The 22722-nt window shown below is 42.0% G+C and overlaps 2 protein-coding genes across 16 annotated transcripts in view; one reads left to right on the top strand and one right to left on the bottom strand.

Annotated features, from left to right (window-relative positions):
- The window catches only part of FZD3 (frizzled class receptor 3), a 76340-nt gene extending 63805 nt beyond the window's left edge, over positions 1-12535 (bottom strand). For 6 of the 8 annotated variants that reach the window (XR_010159233.1, XR_010159231.1, XR_010159234.1 and 3 more), the window contains exons 1-3: positions 12358-12523; positions 6699-6744; positions 3475-4007 (exon numbers count right to left, since the gene is read on the bottom strand). Coding sequence is in view for 4 of the 8 variants with exons in the window: in XM_063816261.1 (XP_063672331.1) it covers positions 3475-3663 (189 nt within the window). In the remaining 4 variants the exon portion in view is untranslated. Of the gene's footprint in view, positions 1-3474; positions 4008-6698; positions 6745-12357 lie in introns of all 8 variants that reach the window. The other 2 variants (XM_528098.8, XM_001166266.7) reach the window with 2 other exon arrangements.
- Positions 12536-16010: 3475 nt separating this feature from the next.
- Positions 16011-22722, top strand: part of FBXO16 (F-box protein 16) — a 62500-nt gene continuing 55788 nt past the window's right edge. For 3 of the 8 annotated variants that reach the window (XM_009455112.5, XM_009455109.5, XM_063816262.1), the window contains exon 1: positions 16399-16500. The gene's annotated coding sequence lies outside the window, so the exon portion shown is untranslated. Of the gene's footprint in view, positions 16501-22722 lie in introns of all 8 variants that reach the window. The other 5 variants (XM_009455108.5, XM_009455111.5, XM_016959281.4 and 2 more) reach the window with 5 other exon arrangements.

Genomic DNA, 22722 nt, shown 5'->3' with positions numbered 1-22722 from the left:
AAAATCTTTAATGAGAATGACAAAGGAAAACAGGAAACGGAGGCAAACACAAACCATTCCAGGAGTTTTTCCCCTGATTATCCTATAGAGAGGCCTACTTTCCTCTATATATGGGGTGGGGAGGGGCAAGCAATCAACCTCCCAAAGAGATTAAAGATTGCTCGTTCCACACACTAACTGAAATGAAAAAACAGGGTGACAGGCAACAAAGAAGAATGCTCTGTATTCACACAGCACTTTAACTTTTCAAAATTCTTTAACATAAATGCCACTTATCTCACTTGATCTTAACAATAACCCTATAAAATGGCAGGAAAAAAATTTACTTCCTATTGGAAATCAACACAAAGAGGTCTCAAACCTAGTTAGTGACAGAATACAAGTCTCCTATCCCTATTTTAGTGCTTCTTCCACTAATCTGTTCCCGTCCTAGCCAATTTGGTTCAATTATTCAGTATGAGGAAAAGCCTGCCCAGATCTCTTTTATTACCACTAGAGTCGTAAATACCTGATAATAGGTGGCTCAGTAAAGATTGCTACTGACATTTGTTGATTATTGCTCCATGCCGAACAGTTCCCAAAAATTTACTTAGCAATTTGGACAGCTCAAAATGGTTTGGAAGGCTCAGAAGTGAGAATATTTTTCCTATCAAAAGCTACTCATACACAGGGGAAAAGAGAACGTCAAGTTAACAACTTAGAAAAACGTAGCATGTGTGTTTGCATATTGATGTGCACGTTTTGGAAGGCAGAGATAAAGAAATAAACATATTAGCAAGAACCTTCTTTTCTAACTTAATGGATTGACACTTATCCATTTAAACATGTCCCAATCTCAATAAAAGTACAGAGTATGTACCCTGTAGACACAATGTAAGAACATCCAACTTGTTGATTGTGAATAAAACTTAAAATAACCCAGATTCTGCTCTTTCTCCTATTTGTGGCTAATCTAACTTACTGCCCACATACCATTGTGTTCCAGGCACTCCTTTTAACTCACAAAACAGTAAAGGAATGGACTCCAGCCAGGCGCGGTGGCTCACGCCTATAATCCAGCACTTTGGGAGGCCCAAGTGGGTGGATCGCTTCAGCCCAGGAGTTCGAGATCAGCCTGGGCAACATGGCAAAACCTTGTCTCTAAAAAAATACAAAAAAATTAGCCAGGGGTGGCGGCACACACCTGTAGTCCCAGCTACTTGGGAGGCTGAGGCAGAGGATCACCTGAGCCTGGGAGGTTGAGGCTGTGGTACGCCATGATTGCACAACAGCACTCCGGTGTGGGCCACAGAGTGAGACCATGTCTCAAAAAAAAATAAAAAAAGAAAAAAGGAATGGACTCCAGGCAGGCTTAAAGCCTGGGGCCTGCTGAAAGATGCTACACCTAGGAAACTGTCTTTGAATTCATTCAGTCTCACAGCAAACACTCAAGAGTGTGCTGGGTTTGCTCCAATTACTTGTGCCTGCTAAGCTGGTTCCTGGATCAGTAGAGGGATGGAGGTGGAGAGTCATCAGCAGCACTGAGCAGGCTGTGTTGTCTGCTGAGTTTCCACGTCATTTGCTATTAAAGAAACGTTACACTCTCAAACTGTGTTTGATTATTCTTTCTGTCAGTGGCATCACTGTCCTGATACGATAAACATGCAATATGCAACTATTCCCAACATTACTTCAAGTCATTAGAGCCTTCTCTTAGAAACTATTACTCACTAAGGTGCTCTCCCCAGAATGTCAATGTCTGAAATTCAAACAGAGGCAACCCCATTGTCACTGAAATATCTAGACTACTTGTGTATATTTGAGAAGTCAGAGAGAGCCTATCATGCTATCACTATGAAAGAATGCCCCATGAACCTACAATGAGTGATGCAAATTCACTGGAGCAAATACATGGTGTTTCTAGTACTTCCCTTTAGATGATTTAGAAATGGAATTTGGAGTAGAATTAATATTTGTGAACCACCTATTGTGTATGATGCATTGTGCTAGCTACTTCATAAATCTCTTATTTAATCCTAACAGCCCTTCAAGGTGTATCATTATACTGCCTTTTCACAAATGAAGAGAACAAAGATCAGGAGTGTTAAGTAACCTGTCCAAAGTCTTAAACCTACTACATGGCAGAGCCAAAAGTTGAACCCAAGTCAGGACAAACATCTTTATGACATGCTTCTTATTAACCTATTTGCTTCCCAAAGGAGTTATGATTTAAAATGATACCAGAAATAATAATGTTTCTAGTTCAATTTTCTGTGAGAAATTGATAGCTTTAATACATAGCAAAGACTACCATGCCTGGAACCAACTTACTGTATTAAACCAATACCCATTTTTATATATCCTAATCTGATAGCCTATACCAATTCTCTCTCTTCAACCACTTAGACCTTGTGTACTCAGAGGAAAAGCAAAAAATGTTTTGTTCAACCTCTACAGCATTTTCAAATATTTGGAATATATAAGATGCCCTCCTTATTTCAAAATCTATGAATAATAATCTTACAAATTTTCTCAGACTTAGGTTAGTCTCCCTCAAAATGATGAACTTTTCGGTTTTATTATAAAATGAAGAATTCCAAAACATGTAGGCTTCCATTTGCTGAAAGCACTATGGAAATAGGCTGAAGAGTAATGTATCAAACATTCCCTCTAAATTATGTTATGTAGCCACGTTAATATGAGAATATGAATTAACGGTAAAAGCTATCACTTACAGAGTACTTACTATGCGCCAAGTACTATACACGGATTTTCACTTTGTACCTTACTGAAGTCTCTAAGTTACAAGCAAAGAAACTATGATGAGAAAGTTCATATAACGTGGCCAAAGTATACAGCTAGAAAGTGGTAGAGGTAGAATTCAAACCCAGGTTTGTTTGCCTCAAAGCCTATGGTCATTACCACCACTGCTTACTGCCTGCTAGTTCTTATCTGGTATATATATCCCTGTCCTCAATTCTAAAACCGTTATAGACAGATATACCCTTATTTAAACCTATTATTAACTATATCAATTAATGTGTCCATAGTTTCTAAATTTGAAATAGTTTCTAAACTAAAATAATTAAGAAATGTCTGAAGAATTACCACTGAAAAATTCAAATAAGGCAGCAAACTTTCATAAAATTCTGAGAGATCAAGAACAGATAATTCGCATTGACAAAAACTTTTTCACTGCTTGGGAGTTATTCTTAAATTTTAAACTTCTGAATGGCTATTATCTCCCATGTTCTGATGTTTCAAATTTCTTTATAAAAGTATAATGTCTAAAATATAAGAGTAACATTCACCAAATGTGAATTCTTCAATCTATTAGAGTCTGAAGCAAAACATATACATTTTTAAATTTAGAAGATATAATTAAAAATAGCATATTATTTTCCTGTTGTTTATCAAACATATTCATTAGATTGGCTGATGGGACAACACAAGAGTCATTTACTAAGATACGTCAAAGAATAGATCAAGTCTTACCTCCATTGCCAAAGCTGCTGTCTGTTGGTCATAATGATTCAGAAGATTAGGCATGAAGGTAGTATTATAAGGCAAATCTTGGCACATCCTCAAGGTAATAGGTTCACAAGAAAACAAACTGTGCCCACCTATATGCCCCATGAACACAGTCAAGGGCCAAAGAGAGAAGACAATCCAAGTCATAGCCATCCTTCCTGGGTCTGAAGGAGATTCAGATGATCAGGCCTATTCAATATGTATTTTAGATATTTATACACCTGCAGGTCTCAGCTCGAAGGTACTTCTTCTGTATCTTACTGTTAAATTCTTCAAACAGTTAAATACTCTTCGCACCGTCAGAGGTTTGTTAGCTTGGTCTCACAAAAGGCGTTTGTTTTTGGTTTCACAATATGGGAAAATGACATCATCTTGTCTCTTCTTTTCATTTTATTACATGGGGCACATTTGGCCAACATATCAAGTTGATCAACCACATTCCCAAACCACAGATTCCATCTTAGGAGAAGAGCTATTTCTTCCTTCAACTGAAATATCTGAAAAGTATTATTTTAAAAAATGGGAGAAATTAGTCATTTTCTCTCAAAGTATTATGGACTTGACATTAAAAATCTTTGATGAGAGATATTATACTGACCTAATAGTTAACAGTATGTGGGTACTTTATAAAGATATAATTTTTCTACTTTATCATTTATGCTATAGCTACTCTAAAATGATCCTTAAACAGCATTTAAATGCAAATTTAATTTCATCCCTCAGTTGCTTATATAACACATGGTTCAACTTCTCATGTATAATGGCAGTTTTTCATCTGTCACAATATATAATTGATTCATTTTGAAAAATTCTTATGCTATTGTCCTAAATTTTATTTAAATAATAAATATTACGCTTATAACCTAAATTATTGAACTAAAATTGTATGTGTTTTAATCTTTAATAGTATATTTTTGTATTAACTGATGTAGCAGAAGGCATCTGTGAAAGTGGTCTGAAAAGTAAGTCAAAAGATACAGATTCAAGCCTCTTGCTAGCTGTGTGAATATAAACATACCACTTAACTTCTATGTACCTAGAATTTTTCTTCTTGAAAATGATTCCAATACTACCTAGCTCACAGGGATGATATGAGTGAATCATAAGATAATGTATGCAAAAGTACTTTATAAATGGTAAAGCAGTATTAAGCGTTAGACATTTTAATCATTGAATTAGTTTATACAAATGCTACCTCTATCAGCCAATACTGAACTGACATATATAAGGTTCTAAAATATTAGGAAATTTTCACAATATTATATTATTTTTTAGACAGTACAAAAATTTAATAACACAGATGTAGCACTAAGAAATATTTCATCAACGAACAGTCATTACATACAGCCATGCTGCACAGAGAATAGAAATCATCCTTAAAAAGTCACAGCAAAAATAAGAATAATTCCCAGTTATTGTTTCCACAGAGCTTTAGAATTTCTGACTTGTATGTACTTTTCCAGGGGCAAAAATATGTGTGATTCTCAATTTCAGCTGAGAGGGTGTGGGTGGAGTGGAAGGCAGGTCTGGTATGAAAAAAGTATATTCTAAGCTATCACATTTTGATTTGGTTTAGTAACGATGTTAACTTTGCTTTTATTTCAATTTGTTTCATATGCATTGGATAGTCTTATGTTTGTTGTGGAGAGCCTAGGGTAGGAAAAGAGAAATTCAGGTTCAGAAATTCTCAAAGACCCAGACTAATAGGACAACTTAAATACTAGCACCTATGATAACTTAGATTGTGGGACCTGGAACTGCTTTGGCTTAAGTGGGGAAAGAAACTGTCCTCTGTGCATTAACTATCAATGATTGGGAACTCCATGTCCCAAGCTTCAGTTACTAGGCAGATAACTATTTGGAGAGAGTAAAACAGTGACTGAATCTTCCCAATTTCTCTCTCTAGTAGAGGGTCTTGACTAACAGAAGGGAAAAGAAAAGTCTATGGTCCCTAGAATTAGGAAACTAAGGTAAAAGCAAACCCTGCTCAAAAAGCCCTAAAGCGCCTCATGTTCTACATCAGAAATTTCTGAAACAGATTCTTGGCCTGCCATATTTCTTTTTCTCCCCACAAATGTTGAGATCTGCCTATAGAAAACAGATACTGGGCAGGGCACAGTGGCTCACGCTTGTAATCCCAGCACTTTGGGAGGCTGAGGCAGGTGGATCACGAGGTCAGGAGTTCAAGACTAGCCTGGCCAACATAGTGAAACCCTGTCTCTACTAAAAATACAAAAAATTAGCCAGGCGTGGTGGCAGGCGCCTGTAGTCCCAGCTACTCGGGAGGCTGAGGCAGGAGAATCGCTTGAACCTGGGAGGCAGAGGTTGCAGTCAGCTGAGATCATGCCATTGCACTCCAGGCCTGGGCAACAAGAGCGAAACTCCATCAGAAAAAAAAAAGAAAACTGGTAATAACCATAGTTAAAAACATATTTATCTTAATTACCATGCAGCGCAGTAACAATTATGCATATCATTAAATATGTCAAGTAACTGTTGAAAGTTTTATTTGATTGTAGTATTAAAACATCCATGTAAGTTCAGTCTTTGTAGTTTATTACTTATGCAGCACATTCATCTGCTTGCAACTAAAAAAATTTAAAGGGAACATTACTCCCTGTTGAATATGCATATAGTAACAACAAGAATTTCAAAACTTTCATTTAAACTAATCTATTTTTCAAGCAGGTATGGGTTTCAAATCAATGGTTCAAAGAAGACTACCACATAAAACCTGAAGAAGAAACTGAGCAATATCTCACTGAGCCTTTAAAACTAGCTGAAATGTCCCCCTATACTTCTGCCTACTCCATCTATTTTACCTGGTTTCCTTTTGATTATTCCTTTTGCCTTACTTGCAAGTAAAGCATCCTACCTTCTTATAAAAGTGCTTCCTTATGTACTATGACATTCCAATTACCATGTACCAAGATGCTTTTGTAAAATCTACTGTTAAGCTGTGAAAGGACAATAATCTTGATATAGCAAGACTGCAGTTTATGATTATTAAAAGAAGGGAAAAAACAGCAGTGGAATTCAGTGAGACATGAAGAAAACAGGTAAAGTATAGGTGTTAAAGAATTTTCATTTCCCCCAAAACAGCAGTTCTCTAATCGTAAAGTGTAGCAGATTCATGGATTCCCCTAGAAATCTGAATCCTGGAGAATGATATGCATTCTAATGATTACCTCAGGTTACAAGTGCTCCATAAGTCAGGTCTTGAGAAATGCTATCCTAGAACAGAATAATTAAAAAGAATAAAGGTATTGTTTATGTAATTATATACATTAAATGAATTTTAAAAATAAAAGCAGATAGGGGATAACATTTTAATAGAAAAATAAGCAAAGGACATAAATTTACAAAAGAAATACAAACAGCCAAGAAACATATGAAAAGATATACAACTTCACTAATAATAAAAAATGCAAATGTGAGATAAGATTTTTTGCCAACCAGATAGGAAAAAACAATAATGATAGAACACAGTATAGGGTGGGAGTACAGGGTAAAGAACACCTTCAACATTTCAACATTTCCAAATGTTATTAGTAAACTAGTTGGTACTTAAAAAAAAAAGTGGCTACTTATATCAAAAGTCCTTAAAATGTACACAATTTCATCCAGCAAATCTATCTTATAATTTATTCTAAGTAAACACATAAGTACACATGATGCACAACCAAAATATTAGTGTAACACTGTTTGTAACAAAAAAAACCCTAAAAGCTGGAAACAACTGAAAAGTCTACCAATAAGAAATTGGTTAAATAAATTATGGTATAACCACATGATGGAATATTATATAGTTACTAAAAATGATGAGCATAAACCTGTATTTGTGGATACAGTAAGATAGTAACAATAAATAAAAAATAAAATTTAAAGGCAGTTTACAAAACAGTATACGTATATATCTCTCATTTTGTCAGAAAAATATATGTACATGTAATACAGTAAAACTATTTCGATTGTTTAAAAATAAAATATTAAATGCTTTATGGAATTTTATGAAAGAACCTATAGTACATTATTTTGTGTATGAAGTAATTAACTCTGCTAAATCTGTAAATATGTGCTGACTGGCTGACGAGAAAAAATACTAGTGAAATGAGTGGTTTATTGACTACTAATTAAGCAACAAGCCAAGGAATACACTACTGCTCTACTGTACCTAGTAAGAAAAGCAAATCAGTGATGATCAATTTAGTAAGAGTCAAAATCTGAGTTTCAATACTAAAAAAATCAGATAACCAATCAACTGAATCAAATGGTATGCACAATTTAAAAACTTTTGATAAACATTCCTGGCTGGGCACAGTGGCTCACGCCTGTAATCCAAGCATTTTGGGAGACAAAGGCATGCAGATCATTTGAGGCCAGGAGTTTGAGACCAGCCTGGCCAACACGGCAAAAACCCGTCTCTACTAAAAATACAAAAATTAGCTGGCATGAGCCTGTAGGCCCAGCTATTCAGGAGGGGCTTGAGAATTGCTTCAACATGGGAGGTGGAGGTTGCAGTGAGTGGAGACTGTACTACTGCATCCAGCCTGGGTGACAGAGTGAGACTGTCTCAAAAAAATTAAATAAAATAAAATAATAAAAACTTTTGATAAACATTCCAAATAATATGTCTTCAATAACATAATGAATTATCTGCTTCTAATCACAATTATGTGAGTATGCCATTTTTCCTAAGGTAAGGTCATCCATGGAAAAGCTGTAAGTTGAAGTTCCAGACTTGCAGGACATAGCAAAGATTCTGGACCCAAAGAGATCCTATCAAAATGTAGCAAGTCATTAAATAAAAGTTAACAGTCATTTGGGGCGTTCTTACTGATATTATTTTTTTTATTATAAGAAACTGTAGTATATCAACTGGAAAAAAAAGGAGGGGACCTACTAGATTAACATAATCGGAGTGAGCAGCTTCAGGGGCCAGGGCCCTGCAAAAAGTGAATGCTATGCAACAGTTGCTCACGCCCTTTGTATGGGAAAAGAGACACATTCACTTCTCCATAGAGCAATACAGAATATCTGGAAAGCTGATTTCAGACTAAGTTACTTGGTTAACATTCCATCAGAAAACAAAAAGGACTAGATACTTTAAAGGTTACACATTTCTATTTTTATGAATGTATAACATCAGGAATTTTATATTTCCAACCATTATTTATCAGGTTTCTTTTGATGACAAAAAGTAAAAGTCTTTAAAGTAAAATCAACTAAGTATTTGTCCTGAAAGACAGCAATAAAGGGAAGGGATTCCAATCTTGGAAGACTGTCTTCCCGGGCTGCCTGCAAAATCAGACCCAAAGAACTCGGTGGGAAACGCAGGAGGTGGCAACTGTGAAGAGGAAAGCAGGCTGAATCCCAGAAGAAAGGATGATGAGAAAAGAGGGCCCTAAGGGCTTGTCAAAGGGGTTCTGCGACAAAAGATTATGTTCAGCAACTCTATTCCAATTTACACTTTCTCTACAGAAAGGGCTCCATTCCATCATTCTGTTGAGATTTCATTTTCTTGACACCTGATAAATGCAGGTAACATTTTGCATTTCCAATTGAGAAAGATCATCTAAAGGTTGTCTCAAAGTAAATGCTGGTTACACAGTGCCTACAGAGCGAACAGGAGGGATATTCTTTGTCTTTTTTCAGACACGTTTTCAAGAACGCATTGCAAGGATTAGCAATAACTATCTCTAAATAAGAGCTTTTCTCTTAAGGAAATTATTGTCTTGTTAGACAAAATATACACTCAATGTACACTCATTGCTCAAATGTTACTTTCCTTTTCTTAAAGTCTATATAGTCTTTGGCCCTTTGCCTACTGGTTGCTACAAGAAAGTTTATATAGCTTCATATTTAATTCACAGGACCTAGATTCCTATTAATCTCAGAGTATCTCTTTTCTGAACTTTCCTGCTTCATCTAATGTTTAAAGTCCATTTGTCATCATCTACTGATTACAACAAATAACTTAATCTTCCAATGTGTTAAGTGATTAAGGCTTAAAACACACACACAGAGGAAAAGTAAATCCATCTAGGTTCAAAATTTAAATGAATGGTAGGCATCAAAATTCAGTTCAATTTAGAAATTATTAATTACTAAGACTAAAGAAGACAGAAGATCTTTAAAAATTAACCTGAAAATAAAACTGGAAAGTTAAGAGACAGATAGATTCTGGACTTTAAAATGGGCTGAAATTTCAGCCCAGCTTCTCTTAAATCTGCTATCAAAAAAATTATCTAATACCAAGCCCCTGCTTTCCACCCCTCTTAACAAGTTTGTATGGTTTGCATGCTTTGACTACAGAATTATTTTAATGAGATAAAATCTGGGGACCAGGATTTGGTTTTCAGGCCCACTAGCCTAGTTACATTCATCTCAAACTTCATGTGCAATACACTCCTTGAATATACCAAACTGTCAATAGTTCCCAACATGACGAATTGGAAAGCAAAAAGAGGAAACTCATTTTTTGACATAGTAGGTAAAACTCTTTCCTAGCCAGTAAGAAGCTGTTACACTTCATTTGTTCCTAACATTACAGAAATATCACTACTGAAAATCTAATGTCTTTCCTCGAGACTCTACCACACATTTTCCTCCAATCTATACTGAATAATTTATCCAGTACATATTTTTAAAATCATTATTTTTATTTTTGCGCACAGCTGCAGTTTTAATCATGCATAATTCTAGAGTTCTGGGGATACGAAAACAAAAAAAACCCAAAAAGAACAAAAACAAAAACAAAACTTGAGGCCAAAACCGCTCAAAGAAGTGGTAAGAATTGTTTCCTACTATCTGTCTCTGAAGGAAAAGAAAGTCAACAGCAGCTTAACATCAACAAACTCACATGCTCAGAAAAAGTTTTGACTATAAAATCTTAGAGTTTCACTATCAAACTAACATGAAATTTAAGTCTGTTTCCTGGGAAACAGATAACTTATTGTGAGCAAAAAACTCCTCTCTCCTTCCCCAGTGATAAAGCTTTCACTTTGTTCTATACAAAGAAAGAATGTGCACTTTGCTATTAAATTCCCCTAGCCCTCTCTACTTCAAATATCTCAATCACGGAACTCCCAAGAAATAGCCACCTAAATGCTCAAAGCACAAAATAAAGCTCAGAAGCATAGAGCAGCTAGGATGAGGAAACAGCTCATTGTCCTTTTCCTTTTATAAATGGGACGCTTTTATAGATTTAGGAGAGATGGAGATAGAGAATTTTAGTAGTGGATGAGGGAAAAGGGGTAGGAGGAAAGAGAGGGTAGAATGATACGCTTTACCAGTAATTTACTTATTTTCCTAATAGTTTCAAACAATGGGGTGGGGGGGGGGTATGGTAGAAGATGGGCTGCATCGTAGTTATATTTTATCTTCAGCTCTTTTATCCTTCGAGCCCCACCCAGTCAAGCTCTTACACCTCTTTCCTAGGCTCTCCGACTCTGAATTTTTTTTATCTTTGTGGGTTTTTGTCCTTCTTTCTGGAGGAAAAAGATAGTATTGATTTGTTTAAAAGTAAAGACGGAAAGCATTATCTTCAGGAGTAACCACTTCTTAATAATAGAACTAAGGACTTCTATTCTTTTTCCAGACTAAAATGCAGGAATGGCACCAGCACACCACCAAGGACTAAAGGAGGGTGAGGGAAGGAGGTAACATCCCCAGGGGTAGTCAGGTCTTTGTTTCCTTGCTCATATCATATTGGCTTTACAAAGTAACTCAATTCCCATCAATAAGCATTCCCGATCAGAACTACTTCTCTAAGATGAGGCTGTATCTAAACACTTTCCCGTAACAGTCACTGATGCGGCTACTCTGCTGTGCTGCTGCTGCATCTCCCTCAACCCAGACAGGAACCAAAATTCAAAGAGTCATTCTACACTGGGCAAACCGCCGGACCTCCTTCATGGAGCCAGTCTCTCTAAATCTGAAATCTACTCCTCTGCCTCAATTCATGGCACGTGCTTTTGTTCTTAAAAACAAAGCCAAGAAAAGCACCCTTGGCTTCTCTTACAACAGAGGGATCGAACTCAAGACTCCTAAGATGTAAAACACCGCTAGGAAGATGTTTACATGTCTTGAAAGGACACAAGGCTCCTTAACCTTGCTGGCTATTTCACAGCAGCTTGATTTCAGATGCGGACCCTCGGGGATCCAGCAGCAGCCACCCCACGGCAAACCCACAGCCCGCGGAGGAGGCAGCCGGGGGAAGCTCGCGGAAGGGAGCAAGGACTTTGCAAACTGATGGACGGGAAGGGAAACTTTCAGGCGTGGGCAGGCAAAGGTGGGCCCGAAGCTGACCTGAGCCGGGGCCGGGAGCCTGGCGGCGCGCGCTTCGGGCGGCCGGGAGCCCCCGGAGCATTGTCCTCCGCCTACGGCCCCCGGCACCCCGCGCTGCCGCCGGCTCCGGCCGGGCCCCTCTCCCCGTCGCGCAGGGTCTGAGCCGGGGTAAAGGCGAGCGAACCGCGGTCCACACTCGCACAGGTTGCCGAGCGCGGGCTCAGGGCGGACAGGGTTAACAGTCTCCCGGGGCAGCTCCCCCCTTAGCCCTCAGCCCTCAGCCCCCAGCCCCAAACTAGGCGTCCCCGAGGCCCCCAGCCGCCACCGCGGGCCCGGGCCCCCGCTCCGCAGCCCGCCACAGCCCGGCGCCCAAGGCTTTTGTTGTGGCCGCGACGAGAGGAACGATCCCTGAGGAGGAGGCGCCGGGCTGCTGCTGGCTCCTCGGCGCGGGCTGAGGCGGAGCAGCAGGCAGCCGCGCGGCGCCTCCTCGGGCTCCACACTCGCCGCTCCTTCTCCCGCTGCCCCGGCCCAGGGGCCCACACGCTTCGCGGGGCTCACCTCAGACCCCGGCGCCTGGCTCCAAGGGGTGGGGGGGCTGCACCGCCTGCTGGGGGCGGCCGCGCGTCCCTCAGGTACCCGGAGCGGCCGAGGAACGCCGGCGCGCGCCTCCCAGCGACAGCGAGCTTTCGCGAGCACCGGGGCGCGCGGCCCGGGGAGCGAGCTCACGAGCGCGCGCGCACGCACGGGGCAGGCGCACTGAGTACGCTCGGCCGAAAGCTCCCTGCCGGATCCTGGGCTTGCGGGCCTGGCCCGGCGCGCCTCGTTGTTCTCTGCCTCTCGCCCTGAGTGACGCCTGGAGCTCCCTTGCTCCGGCGTGCTCGTTCCCAGCCCTGGAGGCGCTCATCTGAGATGCACTCGGGGCCCTCCTCGCAATGCACTCCGTACCCTGATGACACAGCGCGGAGGTGTGATTGCAGGACCACCTACACCTGGTCTGAGAACCAGAGGTGCCGACCTCCGGACCTGGGGATTTGGGGTGCTCAAGAGGCAGATCCCCGGATGCTGAGGGTGGAATGGGGTGCAGGAGCTCTGGCCTGCTGCAGAGCTCCACGCGAAACAGCGTAGCGGACAGAATAGGCTACTCGCCCGGGATAGTTCATAGCCTCTTGGCCAAGACCTTAGGAAACAGGTGGCGCTGGTCGTTACTGGTGCGCGCCCCAATTTTTGCTCCTTAGGAAATGTTTCTCCTCTCCTTTTCTACATAAGCGGCTTTAGAGCTGAAAGAATTCTTAAAGATAATCTAAACCGAACCTCTCATTTTTCAGACGAGGAAAAGAACGCCCCCAAAGGTTAGATGATTTACCTAAAGCCATGCAGCGTTTTAACAACAGGGCCTGGATTCATCCCAACCTAGGGCTGTCTTTCTTTTCACTGCACCGTTTAACCTGTCTTTTCTTTCTCTTCTTTTTCGTTCCTCGTCAACCTGGATTTCATGGGCATCATTTTGTTCTGTCGGTAGCACATAGGACTTAAAGAAATTGAACGATGTGAATGGACTATTAGAATTGTACACTTAAAAATGGTTACAGTGGTGCATTTACGTTATGTGTGTTTTACAATTTTTTTTAGAAAGGCGCTTGATACGTGTTAAGTAAATGTTGACGAGTGTTGAACTTAGACCTAGAGTTTCACATCAGAAGGTGAACTGTGTGAACAGGCCTGATAAATGAGATCTGAAATGACAGTTTCAGTTTCTCTAATAAGTAAATACTTGTGCAGTAAACAATGTTTAAAATAATATTGATTCTTAGGTTGATTCTAGGCAGGGCAGTGTATCCTCTGGAGCCAGCGGTGCCTCTGTGGAGAGTGAGTGAGGGGGCAGATAGCGTGGGGGAAATCTGTGTGTGTCAGATCCCTTATAGCTGGGGAACCTCCGGAGATGTGCTGCGAGGTGCATTTTTATTCAATTTACACACCATCCTGTAAAGACTGTCAGGAATGGGACACATCATAGCTCAACATCGGGAGGTGGGAATGACGTAGAAATGATCGCCACTGTATCAGCATGACTAAATCGCAGAAAAAGAACATTGAGTGAAAAAAAAAAACAAACCACAAGATATGTAAGTGATGATGCCTCTTTAGAAAAAAAAAACTAGCAATACCATACAATGTTTATGAGGGCAAACGTACATATAATAAAAGCATGAAAATGGACAGAAACGCTGCACACCAATTTTGTGACAATGACTGCCTCTAGGCAGGCAGGGAGGGGGATGAAACCTGGGAATGAGACAAAAGAAGCTTCTACTGTATCTTTAAAATACACACAAATGTACTATTTTAAAAAAATCTTCGTGGAGAATCAAGGGTGTTTCTTATGAAAGTGTCCAAATCTTTCTTTATGTTTGAAATGTCCCTCTTAAAAGTAATTAATATTTGGGGCTGAGTGAGGTGGTTCAGACCTGTAATCCCAGCATTTTGGAAAGCCGAGGAGAGAGGATCACTTGAGCCAGGAGTTGGAGACCAGTCTGGGGGACATAGCAAGATCCTGTCTCTACAAAAATAAAAACTAAAAAATTAGCCTGGGAGGATTGCTTGAGCCCAGGAGTTCAAAGCTGTAGTGAGCTATGGTTGTGCCACTAGACTGCAGCCTGGGCGACAAAGCCATCCCTGTCTCTTAAAAAAAAAAAAAAAAGTAATGTTGCAGTGTCAGACATTGAGCTCTATGTGCTCACTGTGAACACAGACAGTGTGGATGGTGTGACTCAGGTTCTTTTGGGAGGACAGTAGTCTGATGATGAGGTGCAGGACAAGAGGAAGCCCAGAAGATGTTGGTTGAGAGGCAAGAAGAAAGAGACCTTCTTTTCAGGGATGAAAATATTCAAATCCAACAGGGCTAAAGGAGATGCTCTCTGTGATCCCATCTCTCTTTCATTCCATGTTGTAACCACCAATACGAAGTCTTTAATGAGCGGAAACTTCATAGAGAGACACAGCACTCCCAACATTGTTAAAACTGGTCTCTTTCTGGATGAACCCGTTTTGAAACCATAAAAGCTAACTGGTAATGCATGGTAATTTAGTATTGCATCTAAGTACCTCCTCCAGGCCACCCCCTCACCGCCTCTGCCCCCAAGGCTTTGTTTATTCATTTAGGTACAACCCGGTCATGTGGAAAAAATCCCTAGGCTGGAATTCAAACAACCTAGGTTCTAATTTCAGCTTGCCCACTTACTGATCCATTTTAATCCAAGGAAAGCAACAACTTCTATGAGCTTCATTTTTTTCTTTTTAAACTAGAGATATACAAATGCTGCCTATTTAAAAACTATAAAACAGGTCGAGCACGGTGGCTCACGCCTGTAATCCCAGCACTTCAGGAGGCTGAGGCGGGCAGATCACCTGAGGTCAGGAGTTCGAAACCAGCCTGGCCAACATGGTGAAACCCCGTCTCTACTAAAAATACAAAAAAATTAGCCGGGCATGGTGACGCATGCTTGTAATCCCCGCTACTCAGGAGGCTGAGGCAGGAGAATCGCTTGAACCCGAGAGGTGGAGGTTGCAGTAACCTGAGATCGCACCAATGCACTCCAGCCTGGGCAATAAGAGCAAAACTCCGTCCCCCCCAAAATAAAAATAAAACCTGTAAAACACAACAGAAACACAGGGTTTGTACATTTAAGTGGAAGGGGAATGCATTCTTATTTATTTTGAGGAAAAAAGTAAGGAAAGTCTCTTTTTGCTGTTGTTGACTGCTGCCTATAAGACCTGCTTTACATTGACCAAAGGACCTCTGTTCCGGAATTTTGAACTTTTTGGTATCCTCCAGCACTTGTTCATAACTCTATAACAGCTGTTACCCGTGTGAGCCTTCCATTAAATATTTGTATATTGCACCTTCCAGTCTTCCTCTTTAGATTTCTTTTTTATCTTTGTATTCTCATTTTGCTTCGTATTACAAGACAGGCGCTCAATAAATTTAATGAATTGGACGGGATTCTAAGAGTTCCTAAATTTAGTTATTCTTATTAGGGCATGCCATCTGCTGGTTCCCTGGTGTATCTGTCACTCAGCCTGAATTCTATAATCCAATAAATTGAAATTTGCATTGAAGCATTTGTGTGTCTCTGTGTTGGGCAATTCCTCCTGGCCCCATCCTTCCACTTCCTGTTGCAGGTGCTATTCTTTCATTGAACCAGTCTCGAATTCTTTTTCCTCCAACCCTCTGTTTACCTGTTGGCCACTCTTAAAACCTGGCACAGTGGAGCCTGCATTTCGCAGCTCCGGAGTGACCAGGACAATGTGACTGGGCATGCTCCGTAGGTAGGGCTGATTTGGGACACACTACGTCTTGAATGAAGGTTTTCAACGCTACTTGTTTCAGGATTCGACGCGTCTTCATTCTAGGGTTATATTGAGACATTACAGTCCCTCCCACGCTCTTGGCCGCCACACTTGTTAATTTTATCCCCGTGCCCAATTTTGTAGCCAGCCCTCCTGGATCTCGCGGCCAATCAGGAGCCCACACACTGTTGCCTAAGAGACCCCGGATGCCAGCGACGGGATTTATAGACGGTGATTGGGCTGCTGGAAGCTGGGAGGGGTGAGGGACTGGAGGGAGTCGGAGAAAAAGCTGACCTGATGAAACTGTGGCAACGTCAGCGCTTGAGGCTTGAAGAGGGAGACAAGCTAAAAGAGGTGAGAGCTGTGGACAGTGCATGAAAAAGATGGAGACTCTCTCTTTGGAAAGCTCCAGGGCCTCCCATGAGCTTTATCAGTGCTCTTGGGGATTTCATTGTGCCCTCTCATTTGGGCTACAGTGCAACTGCCAGATATTCATGCTTGTGAAATTAACAACCCACAGATAATTATATGCCTACCAAGCATTAGCTCTTTGCGTTGTGTTATAGTTCTTGCTTTTTAAAAACTAGTTAAGCGGAAGATGAATTCGTATTGAAATCTACCCATACGCTATTTCTTGATAATTTCCTGATAATAATTTGAGATTCCCTTGTCTGATGATATTACAATGTATGGGTAAATTCTGTTAGCAGAGAGACCCAGTCCTATTATGCTCAGTAAACTCTGCATATAACCCCAGAGCCCAGTATCATGTTCTGAGTTTCACTCTACATTTCTACAATTCTACAAGGGTTTTTTTTTTTTTTTGGTTGGTTTTTGTTTTTTGAGACAGGGTCTTGCCATGTTGCCCAGGCTGAACTGCAGTGGTGCAATCATCGCTCACTGCAGCCTTGAACTCCTGGGTTCAAGGAATCCTTCCATCTCAGCCTCCTGAGTAGCTGGGACTATAGGAGCCCACCGCCACACCCACACCCAGCAATTTTTTTTTTTTTTTTTTTGTAGAGATAGGGTTTTGCTGTGTTGCCCAGGCTGGTCTGGAATTCCTGGGCTTCAACTCCTGGGCTCAAGAGATCCTCCTGCCTCAGCCTCCCAAAATGCGGGGATTATAGGCGTGAGCCACCACACTTGGTCAACATTTCTACAAATTGTGGTGGTGGTGGTGGTGGTGGTGTTTTTTTGTTTTTCAAGATGGAGTCGCACTCTGTCCCCCAGGCTGGAGTGCAGTGGCATGATCTTGGCTCACTGCAACCTCTGCCTCCCAGGCTCAAGCAGTCCTCCCACCTCAGCCTCCCAAGTAGCTGGGACTATAGGCACACACCACCACGCTCTGCTAATTTTTTGCTTTTGTTTTGTTTTTGGTAGAGACGAGGTTTCACTGTGTTGCCCAGGCTGGTCTTGAACTCCTGAGCTCAGGTGATTCACCCACCTCAGCCTCCCAAACATTTCTACAAGTTTTAATCCTTAAACTGCTCCCCACTTGCACTGCTGTAGTCATTTTTTCTATTGATTTAACAAATATTGAGTACCTATGATATACTACTGTGATGATTCAGGTGAGCAGTGAGCATCAGAAAACCACATAAGCCAAGAATCATCAGAGTTGTGTGGCACGTTCTCAGAGTGGCCATGAGTTCAGTGTGTCTGGGCAGAGAGTGCATGAAGGTGGGGCCAGGTGAGACTGAAAGAGTAGATGGAGGTAAAATCATGGCAGACCTAGACTTCCACGCGAGGAAGTCTGGATCCTGTAGCCATCAGTGAACCTCTGAAGGTTTTGAGCTGAAAAGTGACATGATCAACTGGTCTTTTAAAAAATACCTCAGGAGACTGTGAGCTCCATTAAAGCAGACTCTTATCTTTGTACCCCTAACACCTGCCTTGTAGATACTTAGTAAGGTGGTTAAATAATGATGACAGTGTGAAGAATGGCTTAAGGCAGGAGGTAGTGGCTCGCCTTTGTAATCTCAGCACTTTGGGAGGCTGAGGTGGTGGATTGCTTGAGCCCAGAAGTTTGAGACCAGCTTGGGCAACAAAGCAAGACCTTATCTCTACAAAAAATACAAAAAAAAAAATTAGCCAGGTGTGGTGGTGCACACCTATATTCTCTGCTACTTGGGAGGCTGACATGGAGAATTGCTTGAGCCCAGGAGGTTGAGGCTATGGTGAGCTGTGATCACACCACTGCCCTCTAGCCTGAGTGACAGAGCAAGACCTTGTCAAAAAAAAAAAAAAAAAAAAAAGGCTCAGAGATCAAATTGGAAGTATGTGGCCAGGGGACCCATCCTTGCTATTGAAAATGAGACTAGAACCATATGTCAAGAACTAGGGTCATAGGTCCTCTTTCTGTATTTTAATTCTAAGAAAAATTAAAGATGAATATTTGGCTGGGCGCAGTGGCTCATGCCTGTAATCCCAGCACTTTGGGAGGCCGAGGTGGGTGGATCACGAGGTCAGGAGTTTGAGACCAGCCTGACCAACATAGTGAAACCCCATCTCTACTAATAATACAAAAATTAGCCAGTCGTGGTGGCAGGTGCCTGTAGTCCCAGCTACTTGGGAGGCTGAGGCAGGAGAATTGCTTGAACCTGGGAGGCGGAGGTTGTGGTGAGCCGAGTTTGCGCCACTGCACTCCAGCCTGGGCGACAGAGCAAGATTTTGCTCCACCTCTTAAAAAAAAAAAGAAAAAAAGATGAATATTCAAAGGTAGTCCTTACAGGGAAGGAGATCACAAAAAAGCAACAGGAAGACATCTGTGGAAGGAGGGATGACAACTTGCTTTATTTTGTTGATTAAGTGGGGACAATTATGTTTTGTATGTGTTATATGAAAATCTATGTAGCTGGGCGCAGCAGCTCACGCCTGTAATCCCAGCACTTTAGGAAGCCAAGGTAGGCAGATCACTTGAGGTCAAGAGTTCAAGACAAGCCTGACCAACATGGGGAAAACCGCATCTCTACTAAAAATACAAAAATTACCCAGGCATGGTGGTGCATGCCTGTAATCCCAGCTACTCGGGAGCCTGAGGTAGCAGAATCACTTGAACCTGGGAAGCGTAGGTGCAGTAAGCCAAGATCACGCCACTGCACTCCAGCCTGGGCAAAAGAGTGAGACTTCATCTCAAAAAAAAAAAAAAAAAAAAAAATCTGTCTTCTTAATAGTAGCAAGTGGTCTGTTCTGTGAACATGTATGTGCATGCAAATACACACGCTGCCTGTCTTCTGGAATGGAGGAAGGAGGAAAATACTGTGAAAGGATAATAGCAAGAGACGAGGCAGGACGTCCACATTGGCACGCTTCAGCAGGCCTATATGGCCAAGAGGGCTGCTTCCTGGGGCCAGGCCCATCTGCTGAAAACCCATCTTCAAGCAGGTTGAAAGAAAGTCTAATCTAAGTGACATGTAGCTCTGAGGAACCAGGAAAAAGAAAACAACCAGTGCAGGTGCTTGGGGGAGTTACCAAGGAAAGCTACTTCTCCTCATTCAGAAGGATGTGCCTAGGATCAGTCACATGGTTTCCTACACAAACTGGAAAGGAGAGAGTTGTTCAGCATAGAGCAGGGGTAAGCAAAATTTTGCATGTATTGCATTTTTCTAGGGGGAGAATTCATAGCTTTCATCATATTCTTCAAGAGCCATGTAGCTCTTAAGAAAGGATTCAGAACAACGAATTTAATTTTTATGTTTTTATTATTTTTTAAAAACGGTCTTACTCTGTTGCCCAGGCTGGAGTACAGTGGTGCAATCACAGCTTACCGCAGCCTCAACCTCCTGGGCCCAAACGATTCTCCCACCTCAGCCCTCTGCCCCCACCCCAAGTAGCTGGGACCACAGGCGTGCACCACTAAGCCCAGCTAATTTTTTGTTTTTTTTACTTTGTGTAGAGATAAGGTCTCTCGATGTTGCCCAGTCTGGTCTCAGATTCCTGGGCTCAAGCAGTCTTTCTGCTTCAGCCTCCCAAGTGCTGGGATTACAGGCAACAAAACAACTAGTTTTAAAAGAAGAAATGTAGCCCAGGCGCGGCGGTGGCTTACGCCTGTAATCCCAGCACTTTGGGAGGCCTAGGCTGGTGGATCACCTGAGGTCAGGAGTTTGAGACCAGCCTGACCAACATGGTGAAACCCTGTCTCTACTAAAACTATAAAATTAGCTGGGCCTGGTGGCTCATACCTGTAATCTCAGCTACTAGGGAGGCTAAAGCAGGAGAATCACTTGAACCCAGGAGGCGGAGGTTGCAGTGAGCCAAGATCGCACCATTGCACTCCAGCCTAGGCAACAACAACAAAACTCTTCCAAAAAAAAGAAGAAGAAGAAGAAGAAGAAATGTAGAAAATAAATAAATAACAACAACAAAAACAGATATATCACTTTTTAGCTGGGGAGATCTAGACTCAGTGGCTACACTTTGTATCTGTAACTTTTTTTTTTTTTTTTGAGACAGAGTCTTACTCTGTCACCCAGGCTGGAGTGCAGTGGCGCGACCTCAGCTCACTGCAACCTCCACCTCCTGGGTTTAAGCGATTCTCCTGCCTTGGCCTCCTGAGTAGCTGGTATTACAGGTGGGCCACCATGCCCAGATAATTTTTGTATTTTTAGTAGAGATGGAGTTTTACCATGTTGGTCAGGCTGGCCTTGAACTCCTGACTTCAGGTGATCCGCCTGCCTCAGTCTCCCAAAGTGCTGCTATTACAGGTGTGAGGCACCATGCCGGCCTGTATCTATAACTTGCCTGCTCACATGTACTTTTATCATTAGCTGCCAGTTAAAATTACTGTAATGAAATCATTTCTTTTGGCTTAGTAACTTACCTAAATGTGAGTCCGATAGTTAGCTGTTGAGGCTGAAAAGAACCTGAGTGCTGATCTGAGTGCCCCTCATTCCAGTGGCATATTGGCAACAGGCAACTGAAGGAAGGCATTGTCTTGACACCCCAGAGGGTTTAAAATGTGGGCTTTATCTTCCTGAGAGAGAATATTACATGTCAAATGAGAACCTCAGAGATCTCGGATAGTGTTTGGGAAAATCCCATACTAGCCAAAATATAATGATTAAAAAAAAAAATATCAAAGGCCGGGCACAGTGGCTTGTGCCTGTAATCCCAGCACTTTGGGGGGCTGAGGTGTGCAGATCACCTGAGGTCAGGAGTTCGAGACCAGCCTAGCCAACATGGTGAAACCCCATCTCTACTAAAAATACAAAAATTAGCCAGTCATGGTGGCAGGTGCCTGTAGTCCTAGCTACTCGGGAGGCTAAGCCAGGAGAAGCGCTTGAACCTGGGAGGTGCAGGTTGCAGTGAGCCATGTCTGCACCACTGTACGGCAGCCTGGGAAACAGGGCAAGACTCTTTCTCAAAAAATAAAAAATATCCGGTATCTGTTGCTGTGGGGTCATTTGTGGAGCCCATTGATCAGGTGAGCAGGCCCTGGTCCCCTTAGCCATCTCTTCTACCTGTCCTTGTGAAACCCACCATCACAGAGTGGAAAATGCAGAAGCCTGCAACCCTGAGTGTATACATCAAAACTACTCCCAATCAGCTACTAGGCGAGCTGAGGCAGGAGGATCGCTTGAACCTGGGAAGCGGAGGTTGTGGTGAGCCGAGATCGTGTCACTGCACTCGAGCCTGGGTGATAGAGCAAGACTCCATCTTGGCCGGGCGCGGTGGCTCACACCTGTAATCCCAGCACTTTGGGAGGCCCAGGGGGGTGGATCATGAGGTCAGGAGATCGAGACCATCCTGGCTAACACGGTGAAACCCCGTCTCTACTAAAAATACAAAAAATATTAGCTGGGCGTGATGGCGGGCGCCTGTAGTCCCAGCTACCCGGGAGGCTGAGGCAGGAGAATGGTGTGAACCGGGAGGCAGAGCTTGCAGTGAGCCGAGATCGTACTACTGCCCTCCAGCCTGGGCGACAGAGCGAGACTCTGTCTCAAAATAAATCAATCAATTAATAAAATAAAATAAGATTAAGAGTAAGCTATTGTCAGCCCAACTGGCCTAGCCTGGTCTCATGACCATCTCTTGGCTGGGGAAGGACAGGCTACCTTAATTAATTAAACCATCAGGCTCTAAACAATGAGGGAAAATTAATTCCTCCTGAAAATTAAAGTGCTTTAATCAAAAGGAGGCAGACATATACCGGATAACTAAAAATAGCAAGTTTCCCCCAATAAACTCAAATCTGTTTATTTCCAAAGCCTTGGCTTTGTCTCTCCCACCATGCTACCTCTTCAATACGCTGTCAGGCAGGAGTTCCTGTTACTTGGATATCTGGAAGTTAAGAGGGGAGAAGGAGAATTAATATAACAAGGGACAAGAATGAAGTGTTTCATATTGCATGATGATTTTAAATTTAAAATACTTCTCTTCCTGGCCAATATAGTATGTCCTTAGCTAGGAGTGATTCTGGATTTCCCCCCAGAGTCCAGTGAAAATAAAGTGGCATCAAACTGACCTGAGTCCGACTACCAGTTACACCACTTGCTATCTGTATGACCTTGGACAGGGTAACATCAATAAGCCAAATCTTCCTCATGTGTAAAATGAGTTAAAACCCACCACCTCACC

This window comes from Pan troglodytes, chromosome 7, assembly GCF_028858775.2.
Source record: "Pan troglodytes isolate AG18354 chromosome 7, NHGRI_mPanTro3-v2.0_pri, whole genome shotgun sequence".
NCBI classification, from domain to species: domain Eukaryota; kingdom Metazoa; phylum Chordata; class Mammalia; order Primates; family Hominidae; genus Pan; species Pan troglodytes.
Note: the sequence above shows the minus strand (reverse complement) of the source record. Positions and strands in the feature narration are given on the sequence as shown.